This window comes from Acinonyx jubatus, chromosome C2, assembly GCF_027475565.1.
Source record: "Acinonyx jubatus isolate Ajub_Pintada_27869175 chromosome C2, VMU_Ajub_asm_v1.0, whole genome shotgun sequence".
NCBI classification, from domain to species: domain Eukaryota; kingdom Metazoa; phylum Chordata; class Mammalia; order Carnivora; family Felidae; genus Acinonyx; species Acinonyx jubatus.
In genome coordinates, this window is record NC_069384.1 from 111,847,735 (window position 1) to 111,872,609 (window position 24,875).

Here is a 24,875-nt window from a genome sequence, read left to right on the forward strand (position 1 = left end):
TCAGAAACAATCTTTGGTGTCGGTTTAAGGAAGGCAGAGAGACCTAGAGGAGCCATGTAGGTCTGATTTTGTTAACCACTGAACTGGAAAAAAGGCCAAACGTTCAGTGTTGTCTAGGGATCGCTCCTTAATATTCTTTTTTACCCTCGGTCCCTGTAGCTTGTTTGGGAAGTTAGACAAACAGGACTCCCCCAGAGACTTGCACCCGTGGCTTTGGCTGAGTCGTTCTTCGCTTATTACAAGACAGAGTCATTTTGGAACTAAAGCACCCCACCGATGCAATGTGCCAAGGAACAAAGCACCAAAAAAGGAAGGTGGAGAAAGAACTAAGAAAGGTGAAAAAGTGACAACCCTAAAATTGATTCAATCATTTGAAAAAATGTGATAATTTTAGAAGATCCAGCAAATCATCACAATTTGCTAATTGTGCAAAATAATTGAAATTCAAAGAGGCAAAGGAACTTGAAGCACTAGTTATTATTACTTGTTACCAGTAACAGTCATTGTAACTAGTAAAAATCAATACATTTCTGCCTTCCTATCATGCCAATGACAACTCAAGTAACTGAACTACTTGCAGAAAGAATACATAATACAAATTGTCTGATTACAGCGCATTTCACTTCAACTCTTAAAAAAAAAAAGTTTGGGTTATTTTTAGGCTACTTAATTGGGTCGCCTGGCTGGTTTAGTCGGAGGCACATAGGGCTCTTGAACTCGAGGTTGTGAGCTCGAGCCCCATTTTGGGTGTAGGGATTACTTACATAAATAAAACTTAAAAATACATAAAAATAAAATGAATAATATGTCTCATTTAAATTCAAGTAAATGTTTAAACACACACACCATCACCACCACCATCAACACACATGCACGGACATAGTGGTCGTAATTTACTCCCTGGAGGGAAAAATATGGTATCGGGAGACTCCGGGACTTAGAAAGGAGTACTTTCCCTATAATGCAAACACACTGTGCCTGACTTTACTGAGAGGCAAGAATGGAGGAAAATATTTCAAAGAAAATGGAAAGCCGGATCTTCAACCTACATGTGTTACTTGATGGTTAAATGTGCTATATTTGGAAGAATGGCTAACAATTATGTAGGCACACTCACAAGATTTTGTCTCAACTTCAGGACTATGTATCACGGTTTGTATCCAGGAATTCCAACGTCAGTACAAACAGAAGAAAGCTGGCTTCAAAAATTTTCCGGCAAAAGGCAGCCAAGTGAGTAGTTTGATTTCTTAGCTTTTGCTCAGAGATGGGATTGCACATCGGAAAGAGCATGGCTGCAGGCACTGGGGGAGAGCCAGGTTTGAATCCCAGCCCAACACAAACTGACACGGAGATGAGGGCCTCATGGAGTCCCAGGTTCTTCCCCTATCAGTAATAATAGTAATACTTCTGTCACAGAATTTATATGAAAAGCAAAATGAGATTAAATATCGAAACCCTTTGGCATTTCATCTGTAATAAACGCTAATGTTTATGTTCTCATAAAAAAAAAGTCTGCCATTCTATTTTGATGCATATCTTCATTTTTTATCAAAGCAGTAACATGCACGCTGTAGTCTAAATGTCAACCATCAAGAGATAGATAATACAAAAATTAAAATTTTAATTTATCCCAGTATAAGGATTTATGAATAGACTTTCCTGGTAAGTTTTGTATTTGTTTTATGTCACTTATTCATCAGATGTTTATTGAGCACCTATCATATGCCAAGCACCCATCATAGTCCAAACCCTGTTCTAGGGAAATGGCAATGAAAACAAAAACAAAAACAAAAAAACGAAAACGCCGGTCCTCGTGATCTGGCATGAAAGTGTGGAGGGTGGAGGTGATGGTGACAGAGATCATAAAAAATAAGGAAAATAAGGAAATATATATATAATATACAATTAGGTGATAATATATGTATTATATATACATTATATATATTACATATAATACATTAAGTGCTAAGGAGGAAAAGCAGAGGAAAGGATGGAAAATGTTGGGTGGGAGGGGTAAGTTTACACAGGGTGCTCAGGGAAATCTTTACTGAGAAGCTAAAATATTTGAGCAAAGACCTCAAGGACATGAGACAGTGAGCCAGGATGATCTTAGGGAAAGATTATTCCAGGCACACGGACTAGCAGGTGCCTCCCCCTAGAACAAGGAGGCAGTTGGTGTGGTTGCGGTAAAGTCATCAGGAGGAGAACTGAGGGGGGATAAGTTCAAAGGACTAATTGAAGACCAAATCTTTTTCAATGGGAATGAAGTAGAAAGATCCCTGAGGATTTGTACAGAAGAGTGACAAAATCGAACATAAAAAGGGACCAAATATTAGGAAGATGCTAATAATTCCCAAACTAATCTACACAGTGTAATTCTGATGGGATGTTTCAATGGAATTTGACAAGTTGATTTGTCGCCCTTGCTTCACAGTGTTAAAAGACAAACTGAGGTATTTTCAGATTTCTAAATTTGAGCAAACATGAATGGAATGGAGCAATGCCAAACTGGAAATAGGTGGGAGGGCTTCCCAGACAACAGTAAGGAGATTTTTACAGAGAAGACACCAGAGCAAAACGAGGAAATTTTTTGATTGGCTATGGCTTAAGGGGTTGTATTACTTGGGAAAGCCTGGTTGGCTGTTTGTGGTTGGCTGTTCCTAACCTTGAGGCATTTACAGAAATTGACTCTGGCTCAGGTTTCAGTTTGCTTTCCTAGGCTACACACGAAGGCATTAGGGCCACCTCATCTGATGGCCACTTGATTACTTTAACAGCAGGAACCTAGTGTACCTCTCCATTTCTTTCAGACCTTCTTTTATAGTCCCCCCCCCCCCATATAGGACTCGTGCAGCTCTTACTATAGTCTTGTATTGATGTGACAATTGGAAACTTTTTTCCTGTTATATTTACTAATTGATTATTGTCAACAAGAAGGAAATTATTGATTTCTATATATTAATCTTGTATCGGACCCCCTTGCTGAAATTTCTTATTCTAATAGTTTCTAAGTTGAAAGTCTAGGAAACAATTATATTTCCTGTAACGGCAACTTTATCTCCTCTCTAATTCTTTTACTTAGCAGTGTATCATGGATATCTTTCCATGTCAGGAAAGATTGATCTAATTCAATGAAACAACTGCATAATATTCCCTTATATACAGTTATTATGGCTTATGTAATAAAACGGATTGCTAGGTATTTCAGAGTTGGTGTGGTTTGATGTTTTGAGCTCGTCCCTATAACAAATAATGCCTTAATAAACATGTGTGCGTTAATTTTTTCATACCTATACTGGCATTTCTGTTGGACAACATGCCTAAAACATATTCAAAATTTTTTCAGGTACTCCACATAGGAAAGCACATCACTTTCTGAAGCCCACCTCTTTCTCCAGTAGCAGTCCTTGCCGCCCATGGCTCTGGGAGGAAATGGGCCAGCTCCTCCCTCCTTTACCTCTGCCCCACTGTAGGTTGATCTCACTGGTTTTCATCATTCCAATTCTATCAGCTTAAATCTCCTAGACGGTTATTCCAAGTTGCTGATGTCCGCCTTCCCCATTTCTAATACTGCCCTGGAATCTGTGGAGGGAATAATCCTCCTGGTTGAGTTAACGGTCTTGAATTAGAACCTCTAGCACCCTTCTACCTGAAAAATCTTTTACAAAGTAACAGGTAGAAGGTAGACAACATAGTACTTTTAAAAACCAGAAAATGGAACACCTCGGTGGCTCAGTCGGTTAAGCATCCGACTCTCGATTTCGGCTCAGGTCATGATCTCACAGTTCGTGATATCCAGCCCCGCATCAGGCTCTGTGCTGCCAGTGTGGAGGCTGCTTGGGATTCTTTCTCTCTTGCCCTCTGCCCCTCCCCAACTTGTACTTGCACACACACACTCTCTCTCAAAATAAATAAGCTGGAAAAAAACAAAAAGCAGAAAACATAAGAGTCTGCACCAATGTTTATAGTCAAGTGAAGTATGCATCTCTGTAGTATGTTAGGACTAGAAAGGAACAGGGAAACCTTTTTCAATGTGATAGATCAGTGGTGCCTTCCCTCTGTTCCTTATTGTTGATAAAATGTTATTTGGAAAGGGCAAAAAAGTAAAAGGTCAAACAAACACAAATAAGGGTACTTACTTTTCCAAAAGGCATATTGTCTTTTGTATTAAACTTCTTTTCTACTTTGTCAGGATTGATGATGACAAGTGTATGCTCGTTTTACAGGGAAGAAAGCACCCTCTATAATTAAGGAACCTGAACATGAAAATCTGGCTTCTAAGTTAAGAGGTAAATAGATAGAGTCCTTCCCTCTGCCGGCAAAGGCAAACCAGCCTTAACTCAGACAGTGCACACCCCCTCTAGAAAAGCCCTCCCCTAAGAATATGCTCAAGAAGGTGGTGAAAAGGTTTCAGGGCATTTAAAGTGTGTGTGTGTGTGTGTGTGTGTGTGTGTGTGTGTGTGTGTGTGTGTGTTTGACACGGGGCAGTGGGTTAGGAGAAAATGGAACACACTGTACTAAGGTTTTAAACTTGCTTTCTAAATCGATGCTTTTCTCTGCAGAAAAATGGGTAATTAATCCAGAAGAGCGAAAACTGAATGTTTTATGTGAGTTGGAGGTAAGAAATGTTTATCAGTCCAATAGTACACAGGGTTCGTTGTAAATACCACTTATTCAAACGTCGATTCTCTCTCTCTTTTTAAAAATGTAGTTTAAAGAAGATTTCATAACACTGTTTGAGCCAGCTCTGAAAACACTGCCCAGCATTGGGCCACCATCCATTCTGAAATTCAAACAAGAGAGTTCCAATATAGGCATTAACTTCAAGGTGATTTTAATTCATATTATTTTTAAATTTGAAAATGTTTTTTATTAACAAATGATGTCATAAGCCACATGATGATTTGCACACAAGACAGTGAACATGCTTTTTAAAAAATACACGAAGAGCTCATTTATTTGGAATAGCACTTAGGGTGGCTGTGTTTGTTTCCTGGGGCTGCTGTATCCAAATACCGCAAACTGGGTGGCTTAGAACCGTAGCAACTTGTTGTCTCGTCGTTCTGACTGCTAGAAGTTCAAAATCAGTATGTCAGCGAGTCCAGCCTGTAGGGGAGCATCCCTCCTTGCCTCTTCCTAGTTCCGGTGTGGCCATCAACCCTTGGCTTTCCTTGGCTTGTGGCTTCTCCATTCTGATCTCTGCCTCAGTTGTCCTGGCATTCTCTGCATCTGTTTCCAAATGTCCCTCTTCTCCAGGCACACCACTTAAATTAGATTATGTAAATTATGTAGATTATGTAAATTAGTTACAACTTCAACCTATCTTTTCAGGGGACAAAATTCAACACACCAGAGCAGTGGGGGACCGAATGGTGGTATGATTATTTGCAAACTCGGGTGACCTGGCCATGTGGAGAGAACAGCATGCTCCCCAGATTGGCACCCCCTTATTTTTTCTGGGGTCTGCTAAAGGTGCAGGCTTATCCACTGGAAATAAGAGCCATCAATTGTGTGAGGCTGCGGCCCACAGATGTGTACGCAGGGTCGATGGGAACGCTGTGTGGACACAATAACGTGCTGCTCATTGCCGCTTTGTGCAGCACATTAAACTATGCAAGTCTCACAAGGAGTTGCACACTAAATGTCATGTAGTATCAGTCAATATTTGCTCTTTATATCTGTCCATGTTTCTAAACTTTATGGCCACCCTATAGACTCTTCAGGCTGAAATTCTTTTATTCAAACCTAGCTCCTTTCTCTTTCTGAACCACAGAAGTTTGTAGTCAAGGAAGTGTCTCGAGCTTTCTTCTGCTGACACCCGGAGCTGGTCCTAAACATGAGGAAAGCCTTGTAGCCTTTCTTCCAGGGAGTTGTGCCTGGCACCAAGGCAGGGCTGGCTTCTCCTGGATCTTGGGCAGATCCTTCAGGTCCACCTAGATGGGGCTTTGACACTAGTGTAGTTCAGGGGCGGCAGTAGCTGGCTCGCCAGCTCTCCTCTCCAGCTACACACTCTCCAGGAGCAGATTCCAGCCCCCCTCATGGTCTTTGGAAGAATCTCCACCTTGCTTCCCCCACAGGTGAAGGGGTGAAGGGACCATGGGCTGAGGAGCTCATTAGCAAGACCCTCATATGGAAGGGTTGTGGATGGCCTGGAATCGCCACACTCTTTTTCTGCCTGCTCCGTCACTTAGGTGACAAACTACATGTGTCACCGCCATCTCTCTATGGTGGGGCTTTACTCTCCAAGGGTTCTGCTGTCAGCGATGTGCAGGACTTGCCATTGGGTAGTTTCGGTAACCTCAAGATACGGGCCATCACTCTGGTGGTGAATGCCTGGCTGCACAGGCCCCCTCACCACCCTTTGGCCCCACAGTGGCCATTTTGCTAGTCCCAGAGAATGGCAAATTACAGCTGGCTTGGTAGTGTTCATGACCTGCGACTCATACATGATGTGGGTTTTTCCTGGAGGCCTGTGCTAAGGCTGCTTGCTTGCCCAAGAACCCCTGCAGTCACAGTCGTGACCTCAGATCATAAACATGGCCATAGTGCACCAACCCTTGAGCCCCTAACTCCCCTGTGTCCTGTTGCTTCTCCGGGTCTCCCCCACCCCTTCTGAATTACCTTCACAGCACAGTCAGGAGAATCGAGAGCCCCAAGCTGGGGCTAACGCGTTATCCTCTGTCTCGTGCCTCTAGTTACATGCCATAGCGCCCCTCCCCCATGAGGAACTCGGCTGTCACTAGTAAAGTCATTTCTGCAACTTTCTTCTTGCGATGAGGAGACATCCTAAGGATCCACAAGCTCCTGATGGGCTCAGCTGTGCTCTGGTGAACAGTGCCAGACAGAGGCCCTCAATACACCGCCTCAGCCTCTTCAGTCCTCACCAGCCCTTGAGTAGAAATAATGTCTCATTACTGGAATACACAGATCTTGCTAGCTTGGTGCCTTCTGGTAGAGGATCTTAGCCCCCTGAAAGTTCCCCACCAGCTAGTTCAGGGGGCCCCCAGGGATTCCGGCAGGAGTTCTCAGGCAGGTTGGCACACAGCCCACCAGCCCTGCTCTCCTTCTGGACTTTTGCTGGCCCTGCCCAGAGTCCCAGCAGCATCTACTGCTCCCAGGGGCTCTGGGCCCTCTTGTGGGCACTCATTTATTCTTGTTTTCCTCTCTCTGAAGGAAGAAGAGGAGGAGATATCGCCCACGTGTGAATTTTGTGGAGGCGATCTAAAATCATTTCTTTCCAATATGGATGTTTACTATGACGATGATAGCTCTAAACCAATAGATGTGAGTTCTAATGCAGGTTCACTGGGGAAATGGTGTTGTTTTTAAACACACGAAGTGTTTCCTCCCCCGCACGGCAAGTCTTAAAAGAGTTACATGTTAGCTGTTGGGGAAATGCAAATCATAATCACAATGGGATGCCATTCCATACCCACTAGGATGGCTATAATTAAAAAGACAGATAATAACAAGTGTTAGCAAGGATGCAGAGAAACTGGTACTCTCATATACTGGAAAGGGGGAATGTAATACGGTGTAGCCACTTTGAGAAACTGTCTGGCAATTCCCCCAAAAGTTAGAGACATAGTTACCTATAGCCCAGCAGTTACACTTCTAGATATATACTCAAAAGAACTGACAACATATACCTACACAAAAACTTAACACACAATGTTCATAGCAGCATGAGTCCTAACAGCCAAAAGTGAAAACAACCCAAACATCCATCAACTGATGAATGGGTAAATAAATGTGATGTATCCATACAATGGAATATTATTTAACCATAAAAAGAAATGAAGGGCTGATACATGCTACAACATAGAAGAACCCTGAAAACATTATGCTAAGCAAAAGAAGCCAATCACAAAGTACCACAGTTGTATGATTCCACATATATGAGCTGAACAGAACAGGCAAATGTATGCAGACAGAATTTAGCTTAGTGGTTTCCAGAGGCTGAGGGGAGAGATGGGGAGGGTTAACGGATAAGAGTTCGTGTTCTAAAAGTTGGCTGCAGTGATGGTTTTGCACAACTCTGTGAATACACTAAAAGCCATTGACTAGTACATTTGAAATGGATGAATTGTACGGTATGTAAACTCTATCTCAATCAAGCTGTTACTAGGAAAAAGCTACCATAGATTGTTATCCAAATTTCATTAGCCATTTTTGCCCCCTGTAATTATCTTCCTCTAGGACTAATGAGATGAACATGACCTCTTTGTTTTCCAGGTCTCCTGTTGTAGTTATTTTCAAAATCTGATTGACTACATCTATGAGGAAAAACAAAAAATTCAAAGCTCTAAAGCTGAATTAATCTGTATTGACCCTCATGCAGCCCATGGCAGTGAACTTGATAGACTCAAAGCAAAGGAAAAAGCCCTGCGGAGGTAACATTGAGCCTTTGATATTGAGACTCAGGCCCGCTTAAGCTTTTTGTAAATGAACCTTGTTTTTTCAAAATATTTAATTTTGAAGATGTGTTCTCAGTAATGAAATAAAAATTGGCCAAAGCAAACCTATAAAAATTCCTGGTGGGGGGCGCCTGGGTGACTCGGTTGAGCAATCGACTCTTGATTTCAGCTGAAGCCAGGATCCTAGAGTCATGGGATCAAGCCCCACACTGGGCTCCAAGCTGAGCCTGGAGCCTGTTTGAGATTCTGTCTCTTTCCTTCTGCCCCTTTCCCCAACTTGAGCTTTCTCTCTAAAATTAAGAAAAAAATTTAATTTGTTAAATAAAAATAAAATAAAATTCCTGGTAGATGTTATTGAGATTCAGAAGCTCCCAGAAACTCTGGAAACTCACCAATTCAAAGTAGAAATTTACCAGGGTGCCTGGTTGGCTCAGTCAGCGAAGTGTCTGACTCTTGATTTGGGCTGGGTTCGTGATCTCACAGTTGTGGGATCAAGCCCTGCATCAGGCTCTGTGCTGAGCATGGAGCCTGCTTAGGATTCTCTTCCTCCCTCCCTCTCTCTGCCCCTTCCCTGCTCGTGCTTTCTCTCTCTCTGAAAATAAATAAACATTTTTTAAAAATAAAAATAAAATAAAGTAGAAATTTACCAATTGTGGGGCGCCTGGGTGGCTCAGTCAGTTAAGCATCTGACTTCGATCTCCTGGTTTGTGGGTTTGAGCCCCGCGTTGGGCTCTGTGCTGACAGCTCAGAGCCTGGAGCCTGTTTCGGATTCTGTGTCTCCCTCTCTCTCTGACCCTTCCCTGTTCATGTTCTGTCTCTCTCTGTCTCAAACATTAAAAAAATATTAAAAAAAAAAAAAAGAAATTTACCAATTGCAAATTCTCAGGGCAATTTGGAATTCCTATATTGGAGAAATTTATTGAATTTGTTGCCTGAAGAGAGTAGAAACTTATATGTATGGATTAAATGCCTGGATTCACAAGTAATAATAGATAAAAAAATAATAATGGATGGTATTTAAGCAGTTAAAATTTGTACTAAAATTCTGTTTTAAGCTTCAAACACATTTTGGATTTATACAGCATATTTTTTAATTTTGTAGAAAACAGGAGCGACAAATGGCCAGACAATTTGCACTAATGACAAATGAACAGACTAATTTATCTGAAGACGGTGAGTTCCTCAATGCTGGTGTTATGGGTCAGTTGTACATCAGAAAGCTCAGATGTTTGACCAAAAGCTACAATTGGTATTTTAAAAAATATATTTAAAATGTTCATAAAAATATATTTAAAATGTTCATTTCAGTCAATGTAGCAGTTAAAATGGCTCAGAAAGGCTGGTGTGTCAGCTTTCTGGCTTTCGAAGTTTTTAGTCTTCAGCTTACTATTGTTATTGACTAAAACAAATTAGCAACATCTATAGAACACTTTACAGATAGCTTACTGAATTCATTGTCTCTTGGTTTATTAAGCACACATTCCCTTCTGTTTTCAAGCTGGGATATGGAAAAATCCGTCAAAAATAAATCACAATTGTTTCTTCATACGTGGACCAGTATGGCTATAGTGTGGGTGAAATGGAAAGAGCACTGATTTTTAGAATCAAGTTCTTGATTTATGTACTGGCTTTTCTCCTTATAGGCTGTCCGATTTGGGGCAAAGTATTTAATCTTTCTGAGCACAGGCTCCTCCTCTACCACTCAGAGCTATTGAAAAGTACTTAGAGGGGCGCCTGGGTGGCTCAGTAGGTTAAGTGGCTGACTCTTGATTCCAGCTCAGGCCATGATCTCATGGTTCGTGAGTTTGAGCCCTGCATCGGGCTCCAACTGACAGTGCAGAGCCTGCTTGGGATTCTCTCTCTCTCTCTTTCTCTCTCTCTCTGCCCCTTCCATGCACTCTCTCAAAATAAATAAACTTAAAAACAAAAAAAAAAAAATTAAAAAAAAAAGATACTTAGGAAAGACAGACATTTGTTTTGGTTTAAACTAAATCCCTGGTATAAAGTTCCTTAATATTCAAGTATTTCCTACTAAACACAAGGCCAGAAAGTTCCACTGAATGAAAATCATTATTCTTTGCTTAACAAGGGAATGTCTTTATTTTTTAACAAAAGAACACACTCACTTTAATGAAAAGCCTCATTTTTCTGCCATTAAAAGAAGTCTGATGAATCAATACATTTGTAATAAGGTTTGCAATTTCATTTTAGAAGAGAGGTTTTGGAAACTTTAAAACAAATATGTGATTCTTTTCCCATTAGAGCCAAAGCACTTAAAAACAATTTCTTACCAACTTTCCGTGGATATTCCAGAAAAAGAGCTATTTGATGACAGACTACTTGATTTCCAACTAGAAAACAGAAACATATCCATTGTTTGTTGTGATGCTAGAATAGCATGTGGAAAGGTAATTATCTTGCCTCTTTTTTTTTTTTTTTTTTTACTTGCCATTCTTTAAAATCAGTTTTACCTGAAGTTGTAAAAGCTGTCATAATGAATGTAACAGGTTGGCTACATGACACATTTAACTCTTGGTCAAGAAGAAATGGTACAGATGTGGCTTTTTAACTTCTACTAGACTTGAAAACAATGTTTTTACATGTTTTATGGTAGTCTATTTGGCTAAAGCCTTTTTATTTTAAAATGTGATTGTTGTACATTAAAAAATGTTTGGAATGCTTAAAAACTAAAAAAGAAGGGGAGAAATATCACCAAAACCTCAAGAACTTTCCCAAAATCATTGTTAATATTTCAACATGAACAAACTGGAGAACACCAAAGGAAAAAAAAACCTTAAAAGCAGCACAGAAAAAGAAATTCTGTTTATATTTAAAGGAAAAGAGTTAGAGGGCTGCCTGCGTGGCTCAGTTGGTTAAGCATCCCACTTTGGCTCAAGTCATGATCTCATGGTTCATGGGTTCGAGCCCTGTGTCAGGCTTTATGCTGACAGCTCCGAGCCTGGAGCCTGCTTCAGAGTCTGTGTCTCCCTCTCTCTCTGCCCCACCGCTCACACTCTGTCTCCCTCTCTGTCTCAAAAATAATAAAACATTAAAAAAAAAAAAATAGAGAAACTGTCAGATAACCTCCCAACAGCAACACTGGAAGTCAGAAGACAGTGGAATGTCTTAAAGAAAATAGTGGTCAATCCAGAAGTTCATAACCAGCTAACATATTTTTCAAGAAAATATGGCCCCCCAAAACACTGTCTGGTAAAGTCAAAGATAATTTGTCACTAGTAGCCCTTCATTAAAGGAAATTCTAAAGAATGTACTTTGTGTCACTGGATGGTCTGAGATTCAAGAAGGATGAAAAGAAAGTGGTACATAGTTTTTATGGATAAAACTAAAAGTTGGCTAATAAAACAACAATAATAATAGCTTGTGGCACTTCAAAAAACAGAAAAGAATAAAAATAGTACATGATGGGAAATAGGTTAAATGTAATTATGGTACTATAAAAGCCCTTGGTTTGGGAGAAGGGCAAATATTAAATCTTAACTTCAGACTTTGATAAATTAAGTTTGCTTGCTGAAATTTCTAGAGTAGCCAGAAAAAATAACAGAAGCAGAGAGTATAAGTTCCAAATGCGTAGAGACAGAACAGAAAATAGGATTATATATTTTAATTACCCCCCTCCAAAAGACAAAATTGCATAAAGGAAAAAAACATAACAGGGAACATACAGAAAATATCAAGGAATGTTAGTAATTATATGTAAATAGACTAAATATTCCAGTTAATAGACAAAGAATGTCAGATTAGTTCTTTTTTTAGGGAAAAAATTCCAACTAGATGGTTTATAAGAGACACATCTAAAATATAAGGATACAAGAAGATTATAAATAAAAATGATATATCATGAAAATATTAAAGAGTATTACTAGAGATAAAGATGACTTCATAATGATAAAAGTTTTAATCCACCAGGAAGATACATTACAAAATATTTTTCCCAGTTTAAGATAGGCTCAAAATATGTAAAGCAAAATTTCACAAGAGGAAAAACTTTTAAATCCATAATTATAATGGGATATTTTAGCCTATCTGTCTCAAAAATTGCAAGGGTTATTAGATAAAAAAAAGGAGTAATACAATAGAATATTTGAACAATCCATGTAATAAATTTGACCTAATACTTATGGATTGAAAGATTAAATATTTTAAAGATGACACCCTTCCCAAATTGATTTATACATCCAATGCAACTGCAGTCTGTTGAAGTATAATTTATATACAGTAAGATTCACCTTTTTCAGATGTACAGCTCTATGAATTTTGGCAGTTATGTAACCACTACTACAATCAGTATATTGAATCTTTCCATTGGGCTAGAGCTGGTTTGTAATCTCCTGTTTTGTTTTTACAGTAAGATGTGAATAAGGTAAAAATTAAAGAAAAAAATTCAAACAGATATGTAATGTCAGATCCCTGCCTGAAAACTTTTATCAAGTTATCTGCAGGGGTTAGGAATACTCTTTAATGATTCCTAAGGATTATTCCCGGTCACTGTTGCAGGGCCAAAAATTTATTTATTACAAAAAATTTTTTTAATGTTTATTTTATTTTTGAGGGAGAGAGACAGAGTGTGAGTGGGGAAGGGGCATAGAGAGGGAGATACAGACTCTGAAGCAGGCTCCAGGCTCCGAGCTGTCAGCACAGAGACTGACACAGGGCTCAAACCCATGAATCACAAGATCATGACCTGAGCCGAAGTCAGACGCTTACCCAGCTGAGCCACCCAGGTGTCCCCCAAAAAGTTAAATTAAGAAATACTTTGTATCACTGTCTAGCAAGCAAAGGATGCTTGTTACTATCATAATTGATGTGTTATATCTGGAACAATTAATGGTTAAGGGTCCTTTCATTTTTTGTGGTCAGATCATGAGGAATGAGCTCTTAGAGAAGCACTACAAACATGGGAGCAAGTTTCTGACTTCATTTCCAGATGGAACAACACAAATATTGTATCCTTTCAACAAGTTATTTTTATTAGTTTTATTTCTTTACAAAAATGATATAGAAAAAATATATAGAAAACTATAAAGAAAAAAATAGTTATACCCCAAATACCACCACCCAATGAAAAGCTATTAACATCTTATATAACTTTCCTATTTCTTTCTATGAGCATATATATATATATTTCATTTTTATTTATTTATTTTTGAGAGATAGAGTGTGTGCACAAGCAGGGGAGGGGCAGAAAGAGAGGGAGACACAGAATCTGAAGCAGGCTCCAGGCTCTGAGCTGTCAGCACAGAGCCCAATGTGGGGCTTGAACCCACAAACTGTGAGATTATGACCTGAGCCAAAGCTGGACGCTCAATTGACTGAGCCACCCAGTTGCCCCTATATAATTCTTTAAAAATCAATTCTTCAACTAGCTATTCATATTTTATAATTTTCCCTTTCTGCACAATATATAATAATGTTATGAGTATATAATATGCAATAAATATAGAGATACACTGCCATTTTTCTAACCATAAGGTATTTAATAATGGGGATGTATTATAATTCATTTAACCTAACCACAAAGGTTGTTTCACTTTTTTTTTTTTTTTTTGCTACTATATACAACAGCTAAATGTACAGCTTTGTGCAGACTTCTTTGCGTACTTATCACTTATTTCCTTGAATTAAATGCCTAGATGCCTAGGGGTAGAAATTCTGGGTAAGAAATTACAGATATTTGGGGTGCCTGGCTGGCCCAATCAGTAGAGCATTTGACTCTGTATCTCAGGGATGCGAGTTCAAACCCCACATTGGGTGTAGAGGTTACTTAAACACATACACACACAAACAAAAAACCTAAAGAAATCTGAATAAATTATTAAAAAAAGAAATTACAGGTATTTTAAAACTTTGGTAGACTTTCTCCCCCCAGAAAATATGTACTGATTTACACACCTGTGAGCAGCACATTATTTTTTAGTACAAAAATTCAGTATCTGTTTTATGAAACGCTAAGTGATTCATCACTTGAACTTCTGCCTGATGGCCAAGCCATTTGCTATTCTGACATAAAGGCCATTTAATACTTTCAGGAAAGTAAAAAACAAACAAAACTATAAAATGAGGTGGGCTTTTTGGTGACTAAAGGCCCCAATTTTTAGGAGAAAGTCATGTTTAGTCATAGTTTCCTAAAAGTCTAGTCAAATCCCAATAATCAACCAGAAAAATAACTTTCATGTCATAGGAATTATAATGAAGTTTTAGTCTGTAGGCCCTGTGAGAAAGAGTGTAAGTTTTGTTTTAAATAAATACATTTAAATAAATACAGTACATTTTAAATAAATCCCCCCTTCTTTTATTATTATTATCAGTTACTTCCCTGGCTTTAATTCTTGAAGGCCATGGCTGCTTTTCAAAATGATTCAGAGTCGATCTTGTGTTTACTTCACCTCTGGGCTTCTGATCAGCTTAGATAGGACTGAGTATTAACGGTAAATTATCCTCAGTAGACTTTATTCTTTTTGACGCTATTGTAAATGGAATTATTTTCTTAATTACACTTTCAGAATGTTCACTGCTAGTATATAGAAATACAATTTATTTTTATATGTTGGTCTCATAGCCTACAACCCTGCTGAACTTGTTTGTTCTAATATATTGTTTTGTGGATTCCTTTGGATTTTCTAAATACAAGAGCATGTCATCTGCAAACAAAGTTTTACATCTTTCATTTGCAATCTGGATGCCATTCATTTCTTCTTCTTGCATAAAATTTCCCTGGTTAGAACGTTTAGTGTAATGTTGAATAGAAGTGGGGAGAATGGACATTTTTGTTTAATCACTGATCTTAGCGGGAAATCAGTCTTTCACCATTAAGTATGATGTTAGCTGTGGGTTTTTGTTAGACATTCTATTAGATTGAGGAGTCTCCCTTTCATTCCTAGTTCACTGAGTTGTTATCATGAAAAGGTGTAAGTTTTTGTCAAATGCTTTTTCTTTTTTTTCTTTAAAAATTTTTTTCTTTAATGTTTATTTATTCTTGAGACAGAGACAGAGCATGAACAGGGGAGGGGCAGGGAGAGAGGGAGACACAGAATCTGAAACAGGCTCCAGGCTCTGAGCTGTCAGCACAGAGCCCGACGCAGGGTTCGAACCCACCAACTGTGAGATCATGACATGAGCTGAAGTCGGACGCTTAACTGACTGAGCCACCCAGGTGCCCCTCAAATGCTCTTTCTGTGTATACTGATGATTTTTTTTTTCTTTTTATTCTATCAATATAGTATATTTCATTGATGGATTTTTAGATGTTAAGCCAACCTTGCATTCCTGGGATAAATTCCTCTTTATCTAATACTATATAATCCTTTTTATATGTCACTGGATTCCATTTACCAGTATTTTGTTGAGGATTTTTGTGTCTTGTAAATATACTTTGATCCCATAAAAAGCATAAAATCCTTTTTGTAATAACAGTAACTCCCATTCTAGGATGGTTTCAAAGGGCTCTCTCATAAATTTATACCCAGAATAGTCAAGGACCATTAGAACAACTCAAATAACCTTATCTAATCTCAGCTACCCATCTGGAAACCTAGCCATCATCCGAGTGCCCAACAAAATAAATGGCTTCACTTGTATAGTCCAAGAAGACATGACCACTGACCCTGCAATTTTAGCATTGCTAGATTCTTCTGGCAGAATTTCCTGCTATCATCCCAATGGAAATGTCTGGTAGGCTTCTAAGTTTCTCTTGCTGCCATTTAGCTGGGGGGGGGGGGAGGGGGGTGGTGGGGGTGTTGTGAAATTTTATTTTTTCTTTTATTTTTTCCAACTCTATTGAGATACAATTGACATTCAACATTGTGTAAATTAAAGGCATAAAATGTGTTGATTTGATATACTTGATATATTTCAAAATGATTATCCCATTGCATTATCTAACATCTCCATCACATCACATAATTACCATTTCTTTTTTGTGTTGAGAACATTTAAGATACACTCTCTTAGCGACTTTCAAGTATACATACAGTATTACTAGCTATAGTCTCTATGTTGTACATTAAATCCCTAGAACTTATTCATCTTATAACTAGAAGCTTTCTTTTTCCTTTTAAATGATAAGAATGGCTTTAAGATTTATTTAAGTTAGTCTTTGGCAGTAATGTTAAACTCAGAGAAATTTTTTATTTATGTCATTCCATTTGCTTCCCAGTGGAAAAATCCCAGGCAACTATGTAAAACAAAGCTCATCATATTCTTTCTATAAACAGCAAGAAACATGAACTATATGATTTCAATATTAGAAAAAAACTCTCAATAAACTATATGGTCACCCTAAGGATTTGGGATATGAATCTAGTGATCTTCCTAGAGCCTGTGCCCTGATAATGTTATACTGACTCATCTATGGAAATAATTTACAATGGATAGCTGCTACACTGTGTTGTTATAGTTTGTGTTTGTGTGTGTGTGTGTTATTATAATTTGAGATATATTTGTAACTGTTCCTATATTCCTATAGCCACAACCAACAATAACATACAAACAAACTCTAAAGAAATTAAGATCCTGATCCAATTTTGACCTACTAACTTATATACTCTATGACTTCACATTATTTCATTTAACCTGAAAAAATTAAATTTGGGTCTTAATTTCATTTATTTTTATTTTTTTAATATTTATTTATTTGTGAGGGAGAGATAGCGTACGAGCAGGGGAGGGGCACAGAGGGAGACACAGAATCCCAAGCAGGATCCAGGCTCTGAGCTGTCAGCACAGAGCCCAATATGGGGCTTAAACCCACAAACTGGGAGAATATGACCTGAGCTGATGTCAGATGCTTAACCGACTGAGCCACCCGGGCTGACCTTCAAATGCTGTTCAAACTCTTTGAGTTTTCAGAAAGAGATAGTCTCCTCCCTTTAAATTATTTACAGGAATAGCAATCTCATCCTGAGAAATTCTGTCAGTAATTGACAAAATTTGGACATTCTGCCAGTATTTGAGAAACTTAGGACATTTGTGTGTGTGTGTTTTTTTTAATTCTTTTTTTAATGTTTATTTATTTTTGACAGAGACAGAACGCGAGTGGGTTAGGGGCAGAAAGAGAGGGAAACACAGAATCTGAAACAGGCTCCAGGCTCTGAGCTGTCAGCACAGAGCCCGACGCAGGGCTCGAACTCACGAGCTGTGAGATCATGACCTGAGCCGAAGTCGGACGCTCAACCGACTGAGCCACCCAGGTGCCCCTGTGTTTTTTAAGTCCAAAGCAGCACTCAGTCCATTATCCCTATTTGTATTACTGGAGAATTTCTACTCATCCTTCCGGGTTTAATAAAGCGATGCTTTATTACGTTTGGTGAGGTACTGTATTGTCACCAAATAAATATTCATTGGTTTCTAGGACCTTTCCCTTGTCTATGAAGTCCCCTGATCCAGCAGCTCAATTCCTGGTGCTCTGATGGAACTTCCACATACTCTCACGGACCCCTTCTAGCTGCCTCTTGTGCAGCAAGCCCATCCCCCTGCTGGACTGATGTTCTTTGCTTTATGTTTTTTAATTTTTTTTTTAACATTTATTCATTTTTGAGAGCCAGAGAAAGAGAGAGAGAGAGCACAAGCAGGGGTGGGGTAGAAAGAGAGGGAGACACAGAATCTGAAGCAGGCTCCAGGCCCTGAGCTGTCAGCACAGAGCCTGTCGTGGGGCTCGAACTCATGAACTATGAGATCATGACCTGAGCGGAAGTTGGACGTTTAACTGACTGAGCCGCCCAGGTGCCCCTAGAAGGGTGTTCTTTGAAGCCACATTCTGAATCCTTACCACTACCAGCATTTGTCTGCACTCACAGAATATTTATCAAATGAACAATCTATGTAAATAATTTTAGCCAAATATTATTTTCATCCCCATTTCGAGATGAAACCAAGCCTTCCTCCTCCCAGATACAGTAAGATAATTACCTCAATTTCTCATTTGCACTTTTGTTATTAGATCACTACCACTAATCAATAGTGGGGAAAGAAGATGTTAGTTTATCTTACTCTAGGGGCCGTCATGGCCAACTCATCTAGTTAAAAAAATAATAATTTGTTATCAAATTCAGCCAACTCTCTAAATACCCAGAGCTCAAGAAAGGGGTGGTGATCCAAGTTGGAAGAAGGTGAGAGGGCATGAGGTAGAAGGGCAGTCATTAGTGCCACCAGATTGCACACCTGGTCAGGCTTGATATGTATGTAATGACATAAAATGTAGTGTCCACTGTGCTAAGAGACTGGAGAGGCCCCATTAGTCTAACTTCCACCTTGTGCTCCATCACAAGACTTTTCAGCTGCGCTCTGAGCCATCTCAGAGATGTTCCCTGAGCCACTCCTGCTCACACCCGGCCCTGATGAGAGCCCTCCTGGAAGGACTCCGGGCTCCCAGTTGCTGGGTGCTATGAAAACACAGCCATCCTGTACTGAGGCCAACTAGGCCTTCCCCCGCTGCTCTGCATTTCGTCCTGGAGAAAATCCAAGCACTGTTCTTCTCCCCTTTTTCAGGGGTCGCCTGGTGTCCTGTATGTCTGCTCATCCAGACTAATCCTTTCCTGTTTCCCCTTCATTCTTCCCAGCACATAGTTTTCCAGACCCCTTTTACCATCCTGGTTCTGCCTTTTGGACCCAGTCTGGACCCACTACTTCAAATTAGCATAAAATTCAGTGGCGGTATCACCATGCCAAAGGTTACCTGCGGTTCCTTGGACAGGGCTAATTTCAAGGTTGGATCATAACGTTACCGTTTATAATTTTTAATTTCCTTTCTGCCCAGGGTATACATCAATATCTTGGGAGGTCAATATTCAGATCAAGCTGGCAACAGAGTAAGGGCTTGGAATTGGTCCAGTTCTGCCCCTACCTCACCCTTTGTGTCATTTAAACCTGTCTTTCTGGCTTTGAATCATTACATTGGAGTTCGCATCTTAGAACAAGACAAGATTTCAATCGCCTTTCTGGCAATGGGCCAACAGGCAAGAATCAGTGTCGGGACCAAAGTGAAGGTAGGTACATTTTTGAAAACAGTTCAAAGCACTTAGAATAATAAGAGTAAATGGCTTTTGTCGGTGTTATTACTCAGATTATACTTGTGTGTAATCTACGGCCTATTAAGAGTTTTGGAATTCAATGAAAAAAAACACATAGTGAAAATTTCAGGTGGAAATGAGGCAGCCTTATTGTTTGTTCTTCAGAAATTCCTTTTAGTTCACACTTAGATCCAACTAACATTTACTGTGTTTACTCTGAGACCAAGTAGTGTTGCTTTGGGGGTTTGGTTTTAGGGTTTTGTACTGTGTTTGTTTCTCCATTGTGCTATAGTAGAAAGCCCTGGACTGAGTCAGGAGACCTGGGTTCTCACCATGTGCAAGACCACAACATATGTGCCATCTCCTTGGAGACACTTCCCAGACCTCCTAGTCCTTTGCCCAATCACAGCCTTCTCTGGGTCCTCCACGTACTGCCCTTGGTCCCTATGCTCACTGAACCATGCTGCCTTACCTGCCCTTGTGGCTGCCTTTCGAACTGGATGGTGAGCTCCGGAAGCACAAAATCTCTGCCTTACTGATTCCTCTATCCCACCCAGGGCACGGCTCAGAGGACATGCTCAGCGACTGGCAACGGTTAATATCCTGATCTTTGGGTTACGGGGATGTAGTTTCATACCTCAACCTTGCCACTTAGCTTAGTGGGTGAACTTGAACTTCACGGCCCTTCTCAATTAGATGTGGATAATGCTTCCCACCAAATAGATGGCTGTGAAGATTCAAAGGGAATGAAAAGTACTTGGGGAGGTGCTTGGCACCGACAAAGTACTCAGTAAATGATAGCTCTCTATGCTAGTCAATTATACCTCAATAAAGTTGAAATGTAGATAGATATAAAGAGAGATCTATGGGGGACACTGGGTGGCTCAGTCGGGTAAGTATCCGACTTCAGCTCAGATCATGATCTTGCAGTTTGTGGGTTTGAGCCCTGCATCAGTGCAGACCCTGCTTGGGATCTTCCTTCTCCTTCTGTCTCTCTGCCCCTCTCCCACTGGTGCGTGCTCCCAGGCTCTCGCTCCCTCCCAAAAAGAAACATTCAAAAGTATGTATTTAAAAAAAGAGAGATCTATGTAGCATATCTAGTGTGCGGCTCCAAACACGCCCCTTCACCTCTGAGACCTTTCATTTCATCAATGATTAAAGGAAGAGATTGCTCCAGACCTCAAAGGTGTTGTCAACCTCTAAAAATTCTACACTTCTCGATAAGTGGAAATAGGACCTCCATATTCAGTACAGGCAGGCCTATCTCATACACACCAAACAGAAGGGAGACTTCAGATCCAGCCAACAGGGACTGAGGATCTATGAAGTGCTCAGCACTATCCCCACCACTTGCCATCAGTCCAGCCACCGCAGTCAGCTGTTCAGGCTCCCAACTATCCAGTGGCTTCTAATCCTACTCAGAGTAAAAGCCAAGGTCCTAGAAGAGACCTGCAATCCTGTACAGGCTCTGGACTTCCTTAATGTTCCCTCTGTTCTGCTCTCTCCTCCCTTGGCGTGCTCCAGCCATGCTGGCCTTCTCACTGTTCCTCAACAACACCAGGCATATCCCTGCCACAGGGCTTTTGCACCTGCTCTTCCCTCAACCTAAAACACCCCTCCCCTACTTAGCACACAGGTTTCTGTTCAGAGTCCTCTCTCCAGCACCCAGTCTAAACTAGTAGCGCCTCGTCCCCACCCCCACCCTGCCCTCTCTGTGCCTCTCTGGCCATATGGAGTCCTCTGGTTTTCTTTCCCTTCTAAATAGTTTGTCCTGTCTACTTTGGTTTCTTCAACTCCGTAGTTAATTGCATTTTCAAATAGATTTTTACAATTTGCCATCCTTCTCTTGTTCATTTCTACATGATCAAGGAATATGGCGTGCACTGTTTTCCCTGCTGTTCAAAATGTATTGATCATTTTTATTGGTGGCCGAGTCCAGAATTTTTGTGACTGTTCCATGTATATTCGACCCCCCAAAAAAGTGCACTGTTGTCACAAGCTTGTGTATGTCTACTGGTCCCACTGACACTTCTCTGTCCTTTTCTTTTTATATTATTGGCTTACTTCTGAGCAACCTATGAAAGATGATTGCGAACTTGTTCCTTTCTCCCACTATTCCTATCAGGTTTTGCTTTCTGTATCTTTAGAAATATAGGTTAGGAAATTACAGATGCTGACCATCTTCCTGGGGTTTTCCTCGCTTATTCGCTCTTCAGCTGTGCCCATTATGTGAGTCAGTGTTATCAGTGAAGGTTTTTCTTTTTGACAACAACAACAACAAAACTGTAACATTATCAATAGGTGTTATTCCCAATTTCCCTCCTGGCGACCTTTGCCTTAAATGCTATTCTACATGGTGTTAAATTGCTACACCTGCTTTCTTTTTAGTTAGCATTTGCTTGGTACATTTTTTTTTCATTCTTTGATTTTCAGTGTTTTTATACAGTTTTAGACACGTCTCTTGCAAACAGTATATAACTGGATTTCGTTGTTTTCCTCAGCCTATTAGACTCAATCTTTTAATACATTGTATTTTAATGGTCACTCTAAAATTGTTAACACATCTTTTTTTTTTCTATGTGCATAGAATTAATTTCCAAGTCTTCTAGTTATTTCTTCTCTTTGACAACCGTTCTCTCAAAGTCCTCAGAAAATATTAACCATATATATTCCAAAGCCTCCCTCTCTCTGGCTACGAATGCTGTCTCCTTGAGTATTAATATCCCTTATAAGTAAATCTGTCCTCTCTTTCACGGCCTCAATTTTCCTCAGATATTTGGTGATTCCTGGCCATGTGTTCATTTTGTAATTGAGGATCCTGGCTTTCCCGCATGTTCTGCTTACTGAAGTTAGTTTGTGGGAAAGTAGATGTACTGCAGAGGGGCAGAAGGCTGGCCCCAGTGCCAGACTTCCAGCCCCAGCCTGGGGGTGCCATGGTTCAACGTGGAGGGCGAGGTGACGGCTGGCTCCCAACTGATCATCCTAATATTTACCTCAGGGCCCCTCCTGCTTCTCACTTTTATTAACGTTGATCTCAGATTGTGTGTGTTTTGGGTTAGTGGTTCCATTTGGTCATTTATCTCTCTGTGGATATGGTCCTGTTTGCTTTATGATTTTCAGGAATTCAATAAGATTATTCCTGCTGATCAAATTCTTTTCTATTTCCTTTTTAAAATTTTTTTTATTTAAAAAAACGTTTTTTAATGTTTGTTTATTTTTGAGAGAGAGAGAGACAGAACAAGAGCGAGGGAGACACAGAATCCGAAGCAGGCTCCAGGCTCTGAGCCGTCAGCACAGAGCCTGACGCAGAGTTCAAACTCATAACCCGCAAGATCATGACCCCAGCTGAAGTCGGACACTTAAACGACTGAGCCACCCAGGCGCCCCAAAAATCTTTCCTATTTCCTATAGCCATTGTTGATTTACTCTCTTAAAAAGTTTTCTGTCATCTTCTGGAATTTCGGATTGAAGGGAATCCATTCCTGTTATTTATCCATCTCATATTCCTCTGTCCCTCCCTCCCTCCCTCCTTACCTTCTGATGCAGGGAGGGATGAAAATGCTGTGAGTTCTTATATCCCTTGCAGGTAAGTGGTCACTCTGCTTGCAGAACGTAGCAGTTCAGCTTGTATTTAGCCCACCCACTGAGGCCGGCCCTGAATCCACGCCCTGGAAACTTTCAGGCAAGACCGTCCTGCAGAGCCATTTCCCTACCTGCAGTTGCAAGGAGACCATCAGCCTGAATCACCAAAGGCTGTGAGGAGGGGTCATGGAGAGATTAATGTGGAATGGCCTCCTGGTGGGAGGGGCACGTTCTGGAAGGAAAGGAATTTCAGCCATCCCGGTCCTTCTTGAAAACTCGGCTCAGCTGCTACCTTCTCTGAGGAAGGCTGCCCACTCAGTGCCTTTCCTAGCTCCAGTCCAGCACGGACTATGCTCTCCCCACGGGGCATCTCCCGGGGAAGAGACTGTGTTTGCGGCATCTTTGTGCTCCCCTCAGCATATGCTCATAAATTACTTGCATAAATTGTAAGCCCTCGAAAGTACCCAAATTCTATGTGCTCTGACCTACTCTGGTCTCTCATATCTCCACAGCATTTCAGCCCCTTCCTCCTCCGGGTTAGAATAACACCACCACGGCCCCCTTGTGTAGCTAACGAGACTCGAGGGATTCCAACTCCAAATTAGTACCACCCCACACCTCCTCCTGCCTCCCCGTTTCCACAGATGGACCCTGAGCTTCTCTTCTCTTTCTCTGTGCTGAAAAGCTACCTAACCCTGAGGAGATTCCAGTTCTCCGATACCTGAATGGGGATGACCTTCTTCTGCTGGCCCATTTAATAAAGATTCGACGCCTGTTTCACAAACTTGAAGGATGTGCGAATTTCCCCTCCAGCCAGGTTTGGGAAAAGCTGAAGCTACCTTCCTACCTGTCTTCACTTTCTCTAAAACTAATTGCCCTTTGTCACAATTCCGGTGTAAAGCAAGATACAATAAGAACAATAGCGGCTATAATAAACGAAAATATTTAATGCTGGCACTCCCATTTGTTTTGTTTTTCGGGGGGAGGGTGTGTGTGCGAGATTTCCAGTAAGTGTAAGGACCGGGAAATACCAAGAAATATGCTCTATTATACATTTAGAATACAGCCCGAGTCATCACTGGCTTACATCTGTAGTTGGAAAACGAAATCCGCTCTTCAGGACGCCAGAGGAGGAGCAAATGAGCATCAGTGTCCATTCTCGGTTAGAGTTCTGTCAGGAAGACGGGAGAGCAGGAGGATCCGATGGCTCCCAAACCTCCCGGCAGGCTCAGGAAGTGAAGGTCAAGGAGAACCCCTGCTGGCCTCTGGGCAATCTGGGAGTGAAGGAGTCTCAGGAAGCCGTGAAGCCAACAGCACCAAAGTGAGAGGCAGGAGCTCTTCGGGGCGGGCTACAGCCTCACCCAGGAGAGCAGGGTCACAAAGTGCCATTTGCCCCACGGTCGCCCCGCCTGCCGTCAGCCAGGCTGCTGCTTCTCTCCCACCTAGCAAACCTCAGGTCTCTCCCCAGAAGTCAACAGAGGTGCCTAGACTCATGGCTTGATCAGTGTTAGATGCCTCTCTCTCTCTCTCTTTTTTTTTAACTTTCGCCTTTTCCCCTCTCTTTTCACTAGTGAGTGAACTTTCAGTTTCTATCAAGTGAGACAAATATTAAACTAATTGGAATAATGTGCATCCATATAGCTCTGGAAAAATAGCACACAACAGTACAACGCCTAACAGTGACAACAAAGCCTTCACTGAATCTGTTTTTGTATGGCAGTAAGAACTGTTTTGGGGTGCGGAACCCATAGTGGATACTGAATAAAGCCTTGGTTAATTGGAGACTGGAGAGAGAACGAGATGCCATCTTTTCCCTCATTGCTTCATGTTTAGTGACAGAATGTTATTTAAA

The 24,875-nt window shown here is 40.6% G+C and overlaps 1 protein-coding gene across 1 annotated transcript in view; it reads left to right on the plus strand.

Annotated features, from left to right (window-relative positions):
• Positions 1-24,168, plus strand: part of ERICH6 (glutamate rich 6) — a 28,895-nt gene extending 4,727 nt beyond the window's left edge. Inside the window, exons 3-14 of the mRNA XM_027061998.2 lie at positions 1,139-1,230; positions 4,227-4,289; positions 4,563-4,618; positions 4,712-4,828; positions 7,174-7,284; positions 8,236-8,393; positions 9,520-9,590; positions 10,680-10,825; positions 13,296-13,381; positions 15,951-16,106; positions 19,189-19,417; positions 23,709-24,168. Of these exons, the coding sequence (XP_026917799.1) occupies positions 1,139-1,230; positions 4,227-4,289; positions 4,563-4,618; positions 4,712-4,828; positions 7,174-7,284; positions 8,236-8,393; positions 9,520-9,590; positions 10,680-10,825; positions 13,296-13,381; positions 15,951-16,106; positions 19,189-19,417; positions 23,709-23,972 (1,549 nt within the window). The 3' untranslated portion in view covers positions 23,973-24,168. The remainder of the gene's footprint in view (positions 1-1,138; positions 1,231-4,226; positions 4,290-4,562; positions 4,619-4,711; positions 4,829-7,173; positions 7,285-8,235; positions 8,394-9,519; positions 9,591-10,679; positions 10,826-13,295; positions 13,382-15,950; positions 16,107-19,188; positions 19,418-23,708) is intronic.
• Positions 24,169-24,875: the final 707 nt, after the last annotated feature.